Below are 19,968 nucleotides of genomic sequence, written 5' to 3'. Positions count from 1 at the left end.
AAATATTATAATTTGGTGATCTATGTTTCTGGAAGTTTGAGAAATAAACAAAAGTATCCTTTTGTGAGTCTCCAGCCCTGAGATTCTATGACTGAGAAATACCTCAGAATGCCCATGTTTCAACCTACTCTTCAGTACGCCTGTTTAGGGACATGTAATATTAATATAAACCCAGAGAGGAATTAGGACCCCTAAGAAATGTGACACTCCACTTCCCCTATTAGGATGAGGAGCAAGGGACATACCCTCAACCCCACAATAGGGTTGTGCCCAGGGTCGTCCTCAGAATGGCTCATTGGAGGAGCAGGGGTCTGAATATCTAGACAACAGCAGGCTTTACTCTCCAGGTTTCAGCTCCACCCGGTTCCACTGAGTGAGAACTTTTGGTATATATCCTCCTCTCTCTACATTCTCATTTTTATTTCCCTATTTCCTTGATTTTGTACTACACAGAATACAATCATGCAAGCTTCTGTTTGGGAAAAAGTGACATAAAAAACAAAATGCTAAATATGAACACATAGTCAAGTGAAAAAAAAAAACAAATTTGTTTAAATGATGCCACTGTTGTGTCTAGACAGAGGCTGAGTCATTTAAATGTCTTCACAGGGCTTTTTTTTTTCCTTTCTTTTCTTTTTCTTTTTCTTTTTTTTCTTTTTCTTTCTTTTTTTTTTTTTTTTTTTTTTTTTTTTTTTTTTTTTTTTTTTAGGGCACTGCCACCCAGGCTGGAGTGCAGTGGTGCTATCATCGCTTACTGCAGCCTTGAACTCCTGGTCTCAGGCAATCCTCCTGCCTCAGCTTCCCGAGGCACTGGGATTACAGAAATGAGCCAGTGGGCCAGGCCTCCAGGCATCTTTTAATCCTCAGCTTTATCCAACTACTCATCCCATATTTACTGAGCATCATCTATGTGGTGGACTTCGTGACAAGTGCCAGGATGTGCATCCATGGGTTCAACCCTACTCCAAGAGCAAGCTGTCTTCTGCTTGCCCCTCCCAGGCTGCACAAGCCTGTGGGCAATTTGTCTGCAGCAGCCCATACGCAGTCTGCTGGGACAGCGGGGTGAGGAATGAGATGGGCTGGAATGGTTAGTGTGGTTACCGCCACAGGACCCACGGAGGGCAGAACAAGAGGAAATGGGCAGAAAGAGCAGGACGGATCCAGGTTTGACAGAGCGAAGCCCTCCCTCTATCAGAGCAGGGGGAGCTGTCTCAGCTGATGGGGGAGCTAAAGAAATTGGAGTGCCAACTAACCGCCTCCAGGAGGGCTTCCCTGGATCTCGCAGACTTCTGGGGACTTGCTCCTGGACCCAGCACGTGCTGCTGTTTCTACCACAACCCTTGACACTGACTCATACAGTGCCTTGTGTTGTTCTCCACGAAACTGTCAAGTCAGGGAAGTTCATCTTCATTCTGTGCAAAGAGTACTGAATGCCAGCAGGTTCCCACCAACCTTCAACAAGTATCTGAGAGCTGCTATGTGCTAGGCACTGGGATGTGTCCGTGGATAAAACAGACACAAATCCCTGCCCTTGTAGAGCTTACATGCAAGCCATGATAAACAAGTTATACAGATTTCTAGAAGGTGATCAGATCCATGGGGGAAAGTTAAGTAGGGTAACTTTGTATATGTACAGAGTAGTTCAATAAAAATGATTTTTTAAATAGAGCCATGAAGGGTTATAGAGAGTGCCCAGAGTGAGGAATCAAAGGTGGGAGGGAAAATTGCAGTTCTAAAACAGACAATAAGGTTAGGTGTCATTGAAAAAGTGGCATGTGGCCAGGAAGCAGTGGCTCACGCCCATATTTCTAACACTTTGGGAGGCTGATGTGGATGGGTAACTTGAGGTCAGGAGTTCGAGACCAGCCTAGCCAACATGGTGAAAACCCATCTCTACTAAAAATATAAAAATTATCCAGGCATGGTGGCAGGTGCCTGTAATCCCAGCTACTTGAGAGGCTGAGGCACAAGAGTCACTTGAACCTGGGAGATGGAGGTTGCAGTGAGCCGGGGTTGCACAACTGCACTCCAGCCTGGGAAACAGAGCAAGACTCTCGAAAGAAAGAAAGAAAAGAAAGAAGAAAGAAAAGAAAAGAAAGAAAGAGAAAGAAAAGAAGGAAGGAAGGAAGGAAGGAGAGAGAGAAAGTACGAGAGAAAAGGAAGGAAGGAAGGAAGAAAAGAAAAAAGAAGAAAAAGTGACATGTGAACAAAACTCCAAATGAGTTTTGCTGATAACAGAGGAGTGTTCCACCGTGGGGACCTGGAGGACAAATAGAACGGCTTATGCTGCACCAGTCCAGCTCTGCAGGTCCATGAACTTTGCAGGTCCCTAAGCTGTGGCTTGGCCTTGAGCCTCTCTGAGCTTCAGATGCCTTTACTGCCTCCCCTTTGCCTTTGGGCGGTGTCCCAAGGAGGCGATAAACCTCCAATGAACTACAAAGGATTGTTTCCTAGGTACTTAATCAAGCTGAGCCTCAGTTTACAAATCTATAAAACGGGGATAATTATTCTACTTCCTTATGGAGTCACTGGAGATCAAAAATACAAAACAAAAGGGAACTGGCGGTCTGAACTGAGCTGAAAGCCTCATCATGGGGCTTTCATTTAGGAACTAGGCTAAAAACACTGATGTGCTACCTTATTCTCACAACAGCGCTATGACAAAGACACTCTTAAATCACTGTTTTTACTAAGTAGGGAATTGAGGCATACAAACACTGAGGGCTCTGAGCTGACAAGCGGTAGAGCAAGACCATGAATCCAGATCTGTAGGAGTCGGAGCTTCCAGCCTACACACCACACAACCTCTCTTGAACCTCTCAAGCCAAATTTCCTCTGGTGGTGTGAGTGGGAAGAGCCAGGTTCTAAAACCCAAACTAGACACTGCTGCTCTCACATTTCCTTCCAATCAGCCCTAATCTCTGTGGTCTCCTTTGCTGGGATAGAACCCAGCGGTTTTCTCTGTCGAATTCTTATAAGAGAACGATACCCCTCAAAGCCGAGGGCCTGATTAATTTTGGCAACTGTAGGAGGGAGAGAAGGGGAGGCATTCTTAGAACTGGGGCCTAGGCTGGGGCTGGCAGGCTCCACTTTGAGCACATTGTAGACACCATGGGCATGAGGGTTTTGAGAGAAACCTGTGACTCACCTCGCCTCTCATGGTCTGTTTCACTCGGAAGCACACTGTCTTCCCATCATCCTCCCTTGGCCCCCACCACCAACTCTGCCCAGCTGCCAGCACCCCTCAATGACCCACCCATCTACTCCTGCTGCCTCCCAGCAAGCCTACAGCTCAGCATGGCAAGGGCTCCTCTCTGCAGGGCTAAAGAGCCACAAATCCACTGGGACTGAATGCCCCTGCAGCAGACCCTTCTCAATGAAAGCCACACAGTGTTACTCACCTTTATCCCGCAGAGGAGTCTGGGGGACAGCATAGGGTATCAACAGTGACAACTGCCACTCTTATTAAAAGGCATGTGCCAGGCACAGTGGCTCATTCCTGTAATCCAGCACTTTGGGAAGCCATGGCAGGCAGATCACGAGGTCAGGAGTTCGAGACCAGCCTGGCCAATATGGTGAAACCCCGTCTCTACTAAAAATACATACATTAGCTGGGTGTGGTGGCAGGCACCTGTAGTCCCAGCTACTCGGGAGGCTGAGGCAGGAGAATCACTTGAACCTGGGAGGCGGAGGTTGCAGTGAGCCGAGATAGCGTCATTGCACTCCAGCCTGGGTGACAGAGCAAGACTCCATCTCAAAAGAAAACAAACAAACAGCACGTGTGAGGGGATAGAGAATTCAGGAGATGATGGAGTAGGGAAGGGGCAGGAAAGCAGGCTTCTGGACTCTCAAATGCTGTCTCCTAAGTGAAATCAACCTGCTTACACTGGTACAATGATGACTACAGTACCCACTACATAATGCAAGAGAAGATATGGTAATAATGAGTGCTAACGATGTGCCTGGCTAAGGCTTTTCCATAATTGTTTACATGATTTAACTACACTAAGGCTTTCACATGCTTATTTTTTTCCCTGATTTTTCATTTGGTCCTCACCACCTTGTTCATTGATGATAATATTGTAGTCTAGGTTTTCCGAGAAGCAGATGCCAAAACAGGATTACACATCCAAAGGATCGGTTAGGGGAAATTCCTTTATGAGACAAAATAGGCAGTGTGAAGCACGGCTGGGGGAACCACCAGACAGCGGGTGACCCCACTAAAGAAAGAGGGAGAGGAGGACGGGCAGAAGGATCCCAGGCACAAGTGTCCATGAAGTTGCCAGGGGCAAAGCTGGCCATCTTTCGAGTCCTGGTTCTCCCAGGAATGTGTGTGCCTTCCCATTACTGTTGTGCTGTTATTGACTGGGAGCAGCAGAAAGGAAGTGTGACCTCCACACAAATGAGACAGTGCATTTCAGAGTGCAGCAGCTGGGGCTCTTGGACAATTAAGCTCCCCATAATAGGAGGTCTGTGGGGCACATGTTCATGGGTGCCTCGATAATTATCCCCATTTTTCACTGATTGACAAACTAAGGCTCAGAGAGGACGAGTCATCTGCTCCTAGTTGGCACCCAGCTTAGAGTAACTCCAAAGATTTCTCTTGTGCTGTCTGCAACTGAGCTACTGACAAGCACATCCCAAGCCATCCCCAGGACTGACGCCTCATATTCAGTACCCACAGAGGGCTGGGAACACAATCGGTGTCACAGTGGGAGGCAATGTGGCTGAGCTCCTGTCCACTGAGCTCCTGTCTAGTGGAAACTGCATGTGTCCTGTGTGCCCCACAACACCTAGGACCCCAAGTCAAAGCCACTGCCTCCTCCCTGCTATTCCTAACCAGAGGGGCACCCCCTCCGTAACTTCCCACAGCATGCTGGGCCTCTCTGACAGCACCCACCAGAGTCTGCCCATGTGACTTACGTTACGTGCACACCTGTCGTCCCCCACAGGCATTTGCATGCCAGTCAGAGAAGCAGGTCAGGTAGCCCAGTCAAGATCAAACACCGGGAGGCTGAACAAGGCTGAGCCTCAGATTTTTGTCTTGGAGTCATTCTGCCTACACACCCAAAATATATGCAAATAACCATAATTGAGTGAGCAGAGCCACTGACATGGGGAGAGGTTAAAGGAATCCCCTAAACCCCTCTATATCTGACTTTTCCACTCACCCACAATGTGGCAAGGGTCTGCATCTATCAGTTTTGGGAAGTGCTACAAATGTCCTTTTACTCTTGGCTAACTGACTCTACCCCCAGATCTGCTGCTGACAGCAAACACTTTCATAAAGCTTTCACTTGGAAAACAGTATGCAAAGTGCATTCATTCATTCATAAATCAATACTGTCTATCTGGCAGTGCCTATCAAAAGCTAAAATGTATACACCCTTAGATCTAGCCATTCCACTACTAGGGATCGATACTACAGAAATCCTTACACATGTATTCAAAGATATTACACAAGGTATTTATGGGATCCATATCAATAGTAGAAAAAGAGGGAAGAGTAGTCCTTCAATGCAAATGAGGTTAAAAGATAAATTAGAAAGAAAGGGGACCGGGAATATCCATCCATAGCAGATAAACTGTGGCACATTACACTATAGAATACCCTGCAACTATTTAAAAAAGAATATGATAGTTCTATGAGCTTGGTCATGGAAATTCACAATATGTGCTAAGAAAGCAAGCTGCATGTTGCTTAATGAATATGAAAAAGTCAGTTGCACAACAATGTGAACACACTAGTGAAGTGTACACTTAAATATGTTTATGATGGTAAATTTTCAGTTAAGAGTATTTCATCACAATTTTTTAAAAGCAGGTTGCAGAACAATATGCCTAATGATTCCATTTATACTTGGTATAACTGCCAAAGAAATTTCTCAGTTGTGCTTATAAGTATATTAGTATCTAGATAATTAAGAGAAACATTTTGGATTAAAAAAAATTCAAAAAAAAAAAAAAAAAGCTGTCCAATGAAGTTATTTCTGGAGAGGGAATTGGCATCACTGAGGTGGAGCGGTTATAAAGAGAAAGGTTCGCTCCTCACTCTGTATGTCTGTATATGGGTATATAATCTCTTGTTTGAGTGACTAAAATTACTTGTGTGAATTTTCCTTTAGATGCATTCATCTACCCAACAGATACCAAGCACCTACCCTGAGTCAGCTGTCATTTTCAGAGCCTGAAATAAACAGATCAGACTGAATTTCTCATCAACGCTTTCTCTTCCTTGTACACTGGCTCAAAGCACACCCCACTATCATCCTTCCCCTCCTGCCTTCGACCCTCCTGTGGGTGGGTGGGATGAGAGGTAAGGCTAGAGTCTCACTATGAAGACCATTTCCTTAGAAGAGGTTTGTGACCAGAAAAGGGGACAGCTGAGTGCCAGAAAACCAAAGGCCCCTCTAGCTCTTACTACAAATACCAAGTCTCCCTGCACCACAGACCAGCTAACCAAGGTCTCTGTCTTAGGCTTAGATGAGATAGAGGTTTCTTTGAAAAGTAAACCTTTGACTGGTGAATTCAGAACCACGTGTCTCCAAATCAGAGGGTAAGGGCTGGGAGAACTCAGCTCATTCTGAAACTTGAGGCCTTATTACCCCAAGAGGCAGCAGCTGTTTGAGGAACAAGAGACCCACAGCTGCCTGGACAGAGGAAGGAGCAAGATCACGTTTCACACACTCAGACAGCAGTGGTCAGAGCTAGTAACTGCCCTGGGCTAAAACCCAAGCCACCCAGACAGGATGCTCATTTGCATAACTCGTACAGAAACTTTGCCTATCAGGGTCCTGGGAACACTACTCCCCTAGGATCAGAGAGGTTATGACTAGCATTTGGTCACCCAGGAACTCAGAGACAAAACCAAAACCCAGGTGTAGGAGAGGACAAGGAAGGGAGAGGTTAGGAAGGGAGGAAGACTCTTGAAGGGGGAAAGGGGAAAGTCAGGCCCGGTATTTCACTTGCAAATCCTGGCAGGGGTGTGGGATGGCAGTAGGAAACTTTACTGTCCCTGAGGGCAAGAAAGTTATGCAAACAAATACATTTGCATGGCAGCCCTGGTCCCTAAAAACGACTTACCATACACAGGTTCCACCGCCTCGGCAGCCCCACCTGATACCCTGCAGGCTTGACAGCCAAAATACTTCCTGGCCAGAGGCTCTGGGCGGGAACTTACCTTCAAGGCAATTAGGACTCCCTCTAGAGGGGAGACAAGTGAATTCCAAGGTCATCTTACCTGGGAACAGGTAAGTTCCAGATGGTGGTGTGTTGAAAATGGAATGGGTAGACACCAAGTATATTGACATTTTTGTGTGTGAACACCAGGGAGGCTCCCAAGGGCTCCACTTCCAAAACAAGTGGAGTAAGAACCATGAGGACAAAGGGATGAGAAAGGCTCTTCAGTGGCAGAGGGAAGAGGGGCAAGGAGGTCCCTGACAACTGTTCATTCTGCTCTTCCAGGACTCCCAATTTCATGTAATGTCATCAATTTTTCATGATGATTCACAAAGGCTCTAACTACAAAGGATCTAAATTTAAGGTGTAACACTGTAAGACTTTTTAAAAAATTAATGAATTGAGTGAGATGTGGCAAGATCCCCGTCAGACCACATTCTCAAACTTTGGTTTTCGGGGAGCAAACATCATTTATGAGGGGAATCCAAATGGGAGGGGCTGGAAAGGGAAAATGGGCAGAAAACACCAAGGGCACCCCACAGAGGGGAGTAAATCAGGTTTCCATGAGCAGAATCCATGGGGGCGGTCAAAGGTCAAGCTATAGAGATGAGCAGCCATTCAGACCAAAAGACAGGAGGGGTGATGAACCTGTCCGAGAAGGATCTAGCTCTCACAGAGAGAAGCCAGAGGAGAGATGCAATGGGGAAGTCTCCATTATGCTGTTCCATTTTCTACCATCAAAACTGACAGTCAGGTGTCAGCTTGAAGGCTGCTAGGAAGCTCTCCTGAGTCTGACAGAATAGCTCCACCTATGCGCCCCCCACCCCCCACTCCTGTTTTGGAGAACATCGGCTTTCCTTCTGCTGCACCAGCGCTGGCCAGTCCTCCACGCTGAGCTCCACAAAGGCTAGAACCACTTCTGGACTCATCCGTGTGTCTACAAAGTCCTAAGCCCAGGCCGTGACACAGAGGTGTTCAAGATGCGCTGAATGTGTTGAAAATGTGGCCTTTTCACTCTTGGATAGTGGCTGAAGGTCGTCTTTTCAAAGAGCAGCTTGGGCTGAAAAGGCCAAAGCACTGAACCGCTGACTGGTGGCCCAGAGCCGGGGCGCAGGCCTCTCTTTGCACGCCCATGAGTTGTGCTTCACCCACTTTTCAAAGTCTTGGCACAGCCTCATTTAATCTTCACATGCCTGGGTGGGGAGGGCTGAAATGGTCCCTGACAAGGCATGGAGGAGGTCTTTGTCCAGAGGACAAGGATCCAGGGTGCAGTTTACTTTTTTTTTGTTTTTGTTTTTTTATGTCACTCATGCTCATCTCAAAACCTCTTGGGCCCTAAGAGGCTGCCCTATGCCACCTGGGCTTGGATGACACATTGCTCACAGTCTGGAAGAGCCTCTAACGTGTCCAGGCCTGTGGGTACAGGGAAAGACACAGCCACTTGCTGCTGCACACAGGCATTTCGTATCTCCTCAGCTAGGTCCTCAAGGGCAGGAACTGGATCCTACACTTCATTTGTTTCTCCCAAAGCACAAGGCATACACCACGTGCCTGGATATCCAGCAGTTGAGTAGTTGAGTACGCTGGGGAGCCACACTGTTTTCTACTGACTGCAAGATGACAACAGGGAGATGAAGTCAGCAGAAGGGCCCAGGGGTGGCTGGAGCCCCTAAATGTAGGCTTCCAGAGATACAGCCGGAAGAGGCTACCGTCTCAGGGCTGAGGATACAGTGGCTGCCCCCCAAAGCTTCCCCTGTCCCGACTCTGCCCCACCAGGGGAGTACCCAGAGGGTTTGTTTACACTCACCAGTAAGTGGGCCAGCCACTTTCCCCAGCCTCACCATCCTCACCCTCCTCCCTTGAATAACTGAATTTCCTTCACACCCTGAGCAGGCCCGACCCACCCGCTATAGTCAACCAACCCGCCGCTACCCATTCGTCATTCACAGCCTCCTGCATTTCCTGTCTCCAACCCAAAGGAAAACCCCAAATTTACTGTTATTGTTTATCAACCCAACTGCCTGCTCACCACAAGAGAGAGAGACCCCCCCCACGCCCCACCCCAAAGCTCAGAGCAGGAGCATGGACCAGGCGTAGGCCACTGCCTTGACTCCAAGCCTTGGGCTCCCTGTGCCCCCACTGCTGAGCAGCTCACTGAGGGGTGGAACTCTCCTGGTGATAAAGGCCACCTGGCAGCTGGCATTTTAGAAAGTATTTAAATCCACCATCTAGGCTGGGTGCAATGGCTAATGCCTGTAAATCCCAGCAGTTTGGGAGGCTGAGGCGGCCAGATCACTTGAGGTCAGGAGTTCAATACGAGCCTGGCCAACATGGTGAAATACCATCTCTACTAAAAATACAAAAATTAGCTGGGCATATGGTGGTACCTATAATCCCAGCTACTTGGGGAGCTGAGGTAGGATAACTGCTTGAATCTGGGAGGTGGAGGTTGCAGTGAACTGAAATTGCACAACTGCACTCCAGCATGGGTGATGGAGTAAGATTCCATCTCAAATAAATCAATCCACCAACTCACTGAATTCCTTATAACAGCCACAGGCCTAGGACTATCACCCTCATTCCCCAACAAAAAAAAACTAGACCTTCCTCAGTGGAGTGGAGCCCAGCCTCCTAGCTCTTCTCCTCCCTGCCCCCTCTACACTCCCTTACCAAGACGATGGCCATGTGCTTTCTTAAAGAAGCTCTAAACTTGGAAACAGGAGATCCAGGTCAGAATCCCTGACTAGCTGTGTGACACTAGCGAGTCCCTTTACTCCTCTGAGCTGGAGTTTCTTGTAGATAAGCTGGAGACGAGAATGACTACCTCAGAGTGTTCTGATGATGGTGAAGAGACTGAGGCGAAGAGCCCAGCATCGGCATTTGGCAGGGACCCAGGAGTGTCTGTAAGCTCTTTACATCTCACACCACTTAAGGGTGTTCCAGAAGCACACCTACCCCTGCACCCACGCAAGCCAGCATCTGCCCTTAGGGGCATGCCACCCCAGCACTTAGCAGAGGTGTTAGGTTCTCTCTGGAGACAGGAACTCACAGGGCCATGCCAGCATGGAAGGTCAGGGGCATGGGCATGGGCATAGGGGGTGGAAAGGTGTGGCAAGACCCCACTAACCACGCCAGACACCTCCTGGTCCTTCACCCCAGCCATCTTCCCTGAAAGCCAACCCCAGGCTAAATCCATGCTGACCACAAAAGCATCCTCCTGAACTGGGCTGAGTCAGGGAAGGAAGCAAAACACAAGGGCCAACGTTAGGCATGAGGACAAGGAGGCTGTGAGATGGGCCTCTGTGACAGAATCCTGGCCCCCAGTGATGCCTGTGTCCTGGTCCCTAGACTGTGCATATGTTCCCTTACACGGCAAAGGGGACTTTGCAGATGGGATTATGGTTAAGAACCTTGCAATGAGGTGATTATCCTGGCTTATCTGGGTGGGCTCAATCTTATCACACCAGCTGGGTCAGAGAGATGTGACCACAGAAGGATCAGAAGTATGTGAGGTTCCTGGTTGAAGATGGAGAAAGGGGGCCACAAGCCAAGGAATGCAGGAAACCTCCGGAACTGGAAAAGGCAAAGAAACAAGCCTCCAAAAGAGGAATGCATCCCTGCTGAGACCTGGACTCCTGCCGGCCTAGTAAGACCCCATCCCACTCCTGACCTACAGAACAGGAACATCATAAATTTGTGTTGTTTAGGCCATTAAGATTTATATGGTAGAGGCTTTGTCAACAGGAAACTAACACAGCTTCTTAAGACAGCAGAGCTCTGACAAACTCCTTTCCTTCTCTCCCTGACTCCCTCCTACTACCCCTCATTCCTCCTTCTCGAGTTCTCATTGCTTTTAACACCTTCATAAGCGCAGACAAAGTGAGTGGATTTCTCTGAAAGCAAAACCTCATGCTGGTTTGTTTTGAGCAGTGATTTTAGAGTGACGAGTAGAATCTCAAGGCGGTAACCAAACTCAGCAACCCACTGTCATAGAGGGGAGGTCCAGGGCCTGCTGTCCTCATGAGCTGAGGATGACGACATAGTTCTTCTTGCGGCAGAGGTGACAAGCAAGTCTCTCCTCCAGCAGGGAGAGGGATCTGAGTTCCAACCCCACCATGCAGCTGCGTGACCCCCTAGCACATTATCCCGCCCTCTCAGTTACTTTCCTCACACATAAAACAGAAATCAGCAGCCACCCTACACAGACTCTCCCTGGCAGCTCTGAGGGTAACATAAGAAAATGTGGCTGACACAGTGGAGAGTGTGCTATTTCTCCACCTGACGCGGATGGAGTGCAATGGGGCAGGCAGCCCAGTTTCTACTTCAGGCTCTGCTGCAGGTCAGCTGATCACATGGCCCCAGTTCTGGGCCTCAGTCTTCTCCTCTGTGCACTGAGAATGGGCCACAGGAACCCTGAGGTCTCTTCCAGCTCTGAGGTGGAGCATTTGGTTTCCGTATGATGCCTATCACCGCCTCCTGGAGCGTGCAGGTACTACACTAACCTGCTCCCCTGGTCTCTTTGCCAGGATTTCAACCAATTCACCACCATCCCTTCTTCCCTGGACCCTATACCAGCTGGCTTTTGCAGGCTAAAGATGCCAGCACCTGGTGGTGGCTATGTAGGTTACAGAATCATATGCCAAAAAGAGCTTGGTTCCTGATTCTGAATTTGGTAAAAGACGGGCTGAAACGCTTGCAGCCTCCCTGTCCTGCTGAGGATGCCCTACACACATCCTGCCCACGTCCTCAACAAGGAGGTGCTGACTCCTGCTCACCCAGGAGGCCCGCCCCTCCTCTCCTAAGGCCCCCAGTCCACCCTCCCCACCACCACAAAACCCCTCTGCACATAGAGGCAGTGGGAGCTAGGGCCTGAGCCCCAGAAAGAAAGAGGAAAAAAAAAACTTTCAACTATTAAATCTGTTTAGTAAAGACAGTTTTGCTCATACAAAACAACAGTTTACAACAATCGAGTGCTGGACACACCATCTGAGACGAGGGAGGCGCTGCAGGTACCCAGCGCCTTCCCCCATGCACAAAGACGACCCTGGACGCCCCTCCACCACCTGCCCCTGAGGGAGAGGAAAGGTGAAGTCTTCCTGCCACCTCTCCCTCCAAGGGAAGGGGGAGTGGGGGGCTATGGCACAGGGAGCCTATCCCCAGTTGCTCCTCATCTGTGCTGGGGAAGGCCCCTCCTCTCACCAGCCCCGAAGCTGAGTTGTTTGGGGTGATGGCAAATGGCTGATGGGCAAGGGAGCAAAGTCGGGACATCTTTGGTGCAAAGACTCCCCCCCGCCCACCAGGCCACACAATGGAAATTTGAGGAAAGACCTCAAAGTAGCCCTGCCTTTGCCCACAAGGTAGCTGGCTGATGCCCCAGAACCAGGGGAGACACAGGAAATGCAAAAGCTTTGTCAACAGAAGCTGCCCAGGCTCGCCCACATGAGCTGAGAGGCGGCCCATGGAGAAATGGCTAGAACTTTAAGGAAAAGAAACAAAAATGGATTAATAATGGGAAGAAGGGGAAGTAGAGAGGTCATTCAGTAGATGAGCGCCACAGAAGACCTAGGACCAGCACTAAGTGGGGGGAAGGGGGCCCTGGGGGCTGGGGGTCCAGTCTTCCTGATCACTGTACCAGTGCCCGGTCACTCCTCTCTGCCTCCCAGAACCCAGCTAACAGAGACAGGCCACCGAAAGCCTGCTTCAGAATCTGGATGGGCTTCCCAGGCACTGTGGCAGGCTCAGTATGGGCAGGGCAGATCCAAGAAGGGAGAAGGTTCCTAAACCCCAGCAGGGCCATCTCCCTCTGCAGCCCTGCCTGCCCCTGGCCCCTCAAATACACGATTCCAGGCACAGATCTGCGCACTCGTACACACGTGTGCACGCGCGCACACACACACACACACACACACACACACACACTCCTATTTGTCTGGCACACTGGAAATATCTGAGGGCTCCAAGAGAGGAGGGCATGGCATCCTCCTCCAAGATGGCCGTTAGCTCCCAGAACGCCTGAGCCGGCGGGGACGACCCCAGGCTGTTGTGGGGAAACAGGGAGGGCAGATGGGACAACACAGGGACAATCCCTATGACAGTTTCCACAAATACCCTCTAACAAACCACAAGCGTTTGCAGTAGCCAGAGAGGAAGGCGTCCGGTGAAGAGGAGGAGTGGGGCAGGATGACAAAAGAGGTTTCATAAAAACTCTACGTCAGATCACTGACAGAATCGCAAAACGAGCACAGGTCCAGGAGCACCTTGCTCACTTCCCTCCACGGCCTCCCAGCCTCCCAGCCTCTCACTCTGGGGTGGCCAGAACCAAGGCAGAATTCAGCCACTGATGCAGTTCCAGGCTCCATGCAGCTGAGGAGGAGAGGAGGCGAATGTGGACAGTTCTGCGTCTTCGTTTAAAAAATATATTCCTGTAGAGAGTTATTGCTTGTCCTCCCGCGGGCAGGAGGGACGCGGTGGCTCAGTGGGCCAGGGCCGCGGCCTCCAGGGCCCGAGCTTTCTTCCGCCTCTTCAGCAGCAGAGGGTTGGACGCATCTTCAATCTTTTTTATCTTGATCTGTTCATAGTCAACGCGCATTGTGGCCAAGGCACTGGTCATCTCCTCCTGGAGCCACAGCAGCACCAGAAAGGTACAGAGAGAGCCAGAAGACAGGAAGGAGAGATGGCAGGAGAGAGACATGAGAGGCAGAGACACAACGAGGGCAGGGTGAGGGCAGCGGGAGTGGGAGCAGAGAGAGAAGATGGGCTGGTTAGTGGTCCGTGCTGCCGACGGCAGCCTCACCCCAGTGCTGGGCAGCAGAGAGCCTGGCTATGGAACTGCTGCTCTTCCCTCAGAGCCCCCCAGTGACCCAGCAGGAAAGCTGGAAGAGCCCTGGACCAGGAGTCAGGAAACCTGGATCTGGTCTGCCCCAACTGGTTACCAGCTGCATGACCTTGAGGCCCCTGCCTCTGGGCCTCAGTTTTTCTTCTGCAAAATTAGATTATATCTGATGGTCTTTAAGGTCCCATTAGAGACCCAGGGAGTAAAGGGATTCAAAGAAACAGCCCTGGCAGTGGCCAGGTGTGGTGGCTCATGCCTGTAATCCTAGCACTTTGGGAGGCCAAGGCTAGTGGATCACTTGAGGTCAGCAGTTTAAGACCAGCCTGGCCAATGTGGTGAAACCCCATCTCTACTAAAAATACAAAAAGTCAGCTGGGTGTGGTGGTGGACGCCTGTAATCCCAGCCACTTGAGAGGCTGAGACAGAGGAACCGCTTGAACCCAGGAGGTGGAGACTGTAGTGAGCAGAGATGGTGCCATCACACTCCAGCCTGGGTGACAGAGCAAGACTCCATTTCAAAAGAAAGAAAAGAAACAGCTCTGGTAGAGTTTGGGCAGGAACAGAATCCTCTGCTCACAACCTGATCAGCCAAGCGGCCCAGCTGCTGTTCTTCTTGTAATGAAGACACCCCTGGGGTGAGAGATGCAGAATCAAGCTCTCCTCTGCCAGCGCCACGCCTCACACCTGGGCACTCCCCGCAACCTACCCACCCTGCCTGGATCCCCTCTCGTCCAGTGGTGCCCCTCACCTTGACATCCTCCCACCGCTCCTTGTCCTCCTTCAGGACCCGGCTGGTGTGCAGTGGGGTTTGAGGGACCTTCGTTGATTGCTGAGAAGAGACGAAAGGGGTCCGAATCAAAGCCTGGGGTGGGCAGAGTCCTGGCTAAGACCCTGTCCTGCGGAACAGTCCCATGGGACCCAAGGCTCCCCAGCCTGCCGAGCTTACCATGATCCAGGGATGGTTCATAAACTCGGTGATGGTCATTCTCTGGGTGGGCTCTGTTTTCAGCAGGTTCCGAATGAGCATCTTCACTGTGGGGTGGGACAGGGGGCAGGGACAGCTCAGGGGCCACTCTCCCTGGTCTGCTTCTTCTCCCAGTTTTCATGGGGTTCAAAGAGAGGTGGCATGGAGGCAGACTGCCCAAGGAACTCTCCCAAGGACTGTTATGGCTGTACCACTTACAGGCCCTGCATGGACCCCCAGCCTCGGCCTTGCCTCCAGCCCTCCACACAGACAAAATGCACCCTGCAGGTGTGGGTGCAGGTGCTAACCTACAGTTACACCACATAAGATGGAGGCTCACACGTGAGACACACACACACACACACACACACACACACACACACACACACACGCACGCTCGCTCTTCCCCTTGTCCTGAAAGCCTGGGTTCTTACCTTCCTCTGATACTTCTGACCATTCTGGGTTGGGAAATTCATACTGGCCCATTCGGATGCGAGTCTTCATGCCAGGAGAGATGGCAAGGCCATGGTTGGAGTAGAAGGGGGGATACCCACACAGCCTGCATCAACAAGAGGAAGGAAGTGGGAGACCAAGCAGCTGTTACTTAGGGACCCTGCACCAGGAACGGAATGAGAAACAGGCTCTTCTCCTCGTAAAGGTCACAAAGAAATCGGGGCTAACTGAACAGGCATAACGTACAAAGTCAAAGACGGGGCCCAGGAATCCAGCATAGCAAGTATCTAAGGCACCCATGAGCTGGTTTACAATGCCACTTAGCTAAGGGAACTGAGAGAAGGGGCTCGCAGGGGACTCGCCTGTCCAAAGGGGAATGCTAACATCTGCCTCTTCCTCTTGACCTGGAGAGGTACAGCCTGCCCTGACTTCCAGCCCCACCCAGTCCCCTCCCCAGCACACTCACAGGATGTACATGATGACACCCAGGGACCACATGTCACAGGACTTGTCATACTTCTCGGGGCCCAGCACTTCTGGAGCTGTAAATCAAAGGTCAACATGGGTGGGCCCAGCCCTCAGAACCCTGCAATCCACTCAGTTTCTCTATGAAAGATGCTCCCCCTCCCAGCCTTTCAGCCTGTCATGAGGTGGCAGCAGCTGGGGCACAGGAGGAAGAGCCGAAGCCCAGACCCAGGACTGGAACAGACATGCTTCGCCATGAGGAACCGTGGAACTAGGATCTTAAGATTGTAGGCCAGGCGCGGTGGCTCAAGCCTGTAATCCTAGCACTTTGGGAGGCCAAGGTGGGTGGATCACGAGGTCAAGAGATCGAGACCATCCTGGTCAACATGGTGAAACCCCGTCTCTACTGAAAATACAAAAATTAGCTGGGCATGGTGGTGCGTGCCTGTAATCCCAGCTACTCAGGAGGCTGAGGCAGGAGAATTGCCTGAACCCAGGAGGCGGAGGTTGCGGTGAGCCGAGACCGCTCCATTGCACTCCAGCCTGGGTAGCAAGAGTGAAACTCCGTCTCAAAAAAAAAAAAAAAAAATTGTAAAAATCCTGAACCAATTTTAGTCTCATACCATCCATTTAATTTGACAGACACTCTGGACATGCTTTGATAGCTTCTTCCATGCCAATGAGCCCAGAACAAGATCTGGGTCCCAGATGCCACTGAGAATCTGATGGAAACCATGGTTCTTCTCAGAAAGCTCCCGGCAGAGCCTTCCCTACACTTCCTCCACTGTAGTTTCGCTCTAACAAGCCCTGCTTCTCAGCAGGTCCCAGCAGAACCAGCACCAGAAGGGGCCATACAGACACAACTCTCCTAGGCTCTGCGGCCCCCCACACAACCAAGGGGAGGGGGCTGAGAAAACTTCTGGGAAAAGCCTAGGTCCCTGGGCCCCCTGTGGACTTACCCACATAGTATGGCGTATAACAAGGAGTGGTCAAAGAGTTGTGGCTGGTGGTTTCCTTGGCAAAGCCAAAGTCTGTGAGTTTCAGGATGGCGTTGGGCCTTTTGGAGGTGTATAAGAGATTCTCAGGCTACAGAAAGAGAGACAGAAAAATAGCAACCCTATTGGACCTGGGAGGTGCTGTCAGAAACCAAACGGGCCCTGGTTCCTCCCTTCCTCTGTTCATCCAGCAACCATTTGCCTATCCCAGGCACTGGCCACCACAAGGAGCGGCAGCTCTCTATGGGTGTCTGCCCGGCCCATGTGCTGCCCACCACGAGGAGCGACAGTCTCTATGGGCAGGTGTCTGCCTCCGCAGGGTTTCCAGAGTACCTGGAGATGAGAGACTGACACACAGAACCTGCAGTAAACACCACAGGGACAGAGAAACCAAGAGTGTGTATGTGAGATTCTGCCTGAGGAGAACCACAGGGCTGAGTGTGGCCAGAGAATGTTTCACTGCTGGGTTCATGGGTTTGCCCATGGACACAGAGGGCAGAGAATGGTATGCTCAGGAACCAGGCGGCAAAGATGCAGGGTGGCCTGGCAACCATCCCTGGGGTGGCACAGCCCCCCTGCTGCTCCCACAGTACTCAGGCTCAGGGCTATGAACTGCTGGCACCTTGACATCCCGATGGGCAATGTTGATTGAGTGCAGATACTGGATGGCCTCACCAATGCTCTTCATGATTTCGGATGCTTCTGTAGAGGGGAGGGAAGGGGGAGTGGGAAAGAAAGTCATGAAGACACGTCATTCGACTTGAACGCCCAGTGCACCAGTCCCACCTCTGTGCAGCCTGAGGCTCCCCACAGCCACCACCCACCCCAGGAACAAAGCCACCAGGAGCTGCCCTGGTCAGCTGAGGCACCCTCTGCAACATGCTGGAGGGGGTATCAGCCTCTGCACCATTCCCCCTTCAGACCTCCACTGCCCTGCCTGCCTGCACCTGTTCCCGCAGCAGATCGTTTCTACCTCTTTCTGTGAAGGCCTGGTCTCCTCGGTCCTGGATTCGGCTAAAGAGTTCTCCGCCGTCCAAACTGAAACAAAGCCAGAGTGAGACCCGGAGAATGCTGCATCCTACCGCCACTCTCCACTGCCCCCAAAAGAAATCAAGTGGTGACATTCCAGGTTTCAGGCCCATGCCTGGGCTGTCCTCAGAAGGCAAGGCACCTGGGTGGGGAGTGGGGACAGGCTGGGCAGGGACCAGAACAGTGGCTGCTTACCATTCCATGACAATCAGCAGGCACTTCCTCCCTGCATACAGATTCTCATAGACATCCACGATCCTCACGATGTGCGGGCACTGGGAGGCCCGCCAGTGCAGCTCCACCTCCCTGCGGGCCTTGGGGCAGTCCTGAAGCATCTGCAGGCCAAACGACTTCCTGAGGAACTGCGCTCTCACGTGGGCCTGCTCTAAGCCCCTGGCCCGCATGCCCTGGCATCACCACCGACACACCACAAAGCCCCCACTCCCGCGGGCCCCTCCCTACCAGCCCCCTGGCACATTTCCTGAGGCCTCTGCAGCTCCTTATCTGCTCTATATGAAATCTCACCATGACCCTCTTGGAGCCTTGACAACTACACTGAGATCAGCCCTTGGACCATTCAGTCCAGCTTAGGGCCTATCTTCAGCTTAGGCCATGACTTCTACTCCAGAAGGCAAGCAGCAGTCAGGTACTGGGAAGCAGGGGGTGAAGGGGTTACGGGGAGAAAGGCAGACTGAGAAAAACCAAGACAGCATTGGAAAGGGGGCTAGAGCGAGGAGAGACTCCAAAGTCCATAGGAAAAGGTACCTCCACAATTACTCAGACCCAGCACACCAAATCCAGAGCGATGTTCTCTCTACCTCTGTGGCTGACTTCAACCAAGCAACAGATGGCCTTGGAAGTCAGCCAGATACTGGTCTGAATCCAGTTATTACTGGATCGGCAAGCTTGAGCAAGTTACTTAACTCGCAGAGCCTCACTGATGCCCCTTCTTCTCCCTGGACCAGTTTGCTGGAGGTATTAAAGGAGGCTCCTCACCAGCCTCAGGAGTTCAATCTTGACTTGTCTAAGCCAGTCTCATTAATTCCAATCCCTTTGCTAGTGACTCGCTTGGGAACAATCCTACAACCCAACTGACCCAAGATCTTTGTAAGAAATCTGCTAACAGGCTTCTTAAAGGGAGCACAGGAAACCTACATAATCTCTCCTGTATATGGCACCTGGGGCCGTGACAAGCACATCATGACCAGTAAGGGGGCCTGAGAGGATAAACCAATGCACTGAGGACGGCCACCAGGAGAGATGGCAACCACCTGGATCCTTGCTGACATCACCAAGGATATCTCATGACTTCTTTCTGACAAGATAATAAACTTTTCTTACTGTTTAAGCTGCTTTTCATGAAAATTTTTATTGCTTGGGGCCAAAAGCATCCTGATCTATGCTTCCTTTGTAAAGTGGGGATAATGGCTTATGTTTCACAGATTTGTTGTAAGGATTAAATGAATATTTCCACAAAGCATCTCACAGAGTGCCTGACATGTGCTCACTAATGGCTGTCATTTTTATCACCGATGGTCTGCTAAGTGCAAGCACAGGTGCCAGAATAATTAAGACAAGGACACTCACAGATCTAGCGTCTTCATGGGAAGTCAAGATGCAGACCACACTCCAGCTGCTTTGGACAAGCAGAGGGCTAGGGTGTCCAGGAGAAAGGCTGGGAAGAAAACGGACAGGCAGAGGGAAGGCATCCAGGCTGGGGGAAACGTGAGAAGCAGGTGCTGACTGACTGAGATGGAGTGGAGCTGGGATGATACAGCAGGGAGGGCCAAAAACCTGCTGCAAAGTGCCTGAAGTTTGCAGATAAGATCAGATGGCCAAGATGAAGATGGCAGACGGCAGGGAAGGGCAAACAAGCATTTCCAACAGTAAGGCTGGCATACATTTATGCTATGGCCCATGATGTGCTAGGCTTTTCCTAACTGTACAACATTTGACATTTTACAGGATGAGGAAGCTGAAGCTCAGGAAAGTAGCATGCCCAAGGCTACATTTCTGAGAAAAGGCAGAGCCAAGGCTGGAATCCAGGCCTG

At 50.8% G+C, this 19,968-nt stretch overlaps 1 protein-coding gene across 2 annotated transcripts in view; it reads right to left on the bottom strand.

Annotated features, from left to right (window-relative positions):
* Window positions 1-12,081: 12,081 nt before the first annotated feature.
* MAPKAPK2 (MAPK activated protein kinase 2) overlaps window positions 12,082-19,968 on the bottom strand; it is a 48,209-nt gene continuing 40,322 nt past the window's right edge. The window contains exons 2-10 of one of the 2 annotated variants that reach the window (XM_039463440.2): window positions 18,113-18,252; window positions 17,862-17,926; window positions 17,511-17,590; window positions 16,853-16,979; window positions 15,895-15,970; window positions 15,410-15,534; window positions 14,958-15,043; window positions 14,760-14,840; window positions 12,082-13,795 (exon numbers count right to left, since the gene is read on the bottom strand). In XM_039463440.2, coding sequence (XP_039319374.1) covers window positions 13,652-13,795; window positions 14,760-14,840; window positions 14,958-15,043; window positions 15,410-15,534; window positions 15,895-15,970; window positions 16,853-16,979; window positions 17,511-17,590; window positions 17,862-17,926; window positions 18,113-18,252 — 924 coding nt within the window. In that variant the 3' untranslated portion in view covers window positions 12,082-13,651. Of the gene's footprint in view, window positions 13,796-14,759; window positions 14,874-14,957; window positions 15,044-15,409; window positions 15,535-15,894; window positions 15,971-16,852; window positions 16,980-17,510; window positions 17,591-17,861; window positions 17,927-18,112; window positions 18,253-19,968 lie in introns of both variants that reach the window. The other variant, XM_039463439.2, reaches the window with a different exon arrangement.

This window comes from Saimiri boliviensis, chromosome 14 (assembly GCF_048565385.1).
Source record: "Saimiri boliviensis isolate mSaiBol1 chromosome 14, mSaiBol1.pri, whole genome shotgun sequence".
Lineage (NCBI taxonomy): Eukaryota > Metazoa > Chordata > Mammalia > Primates > Cebidae > Saimiri > Saimiri boliviensis.
Note: the sequence above shows the minus strand (reverse complement) of the source record. Positions and strands in the feature narration are given on the sequence as shown.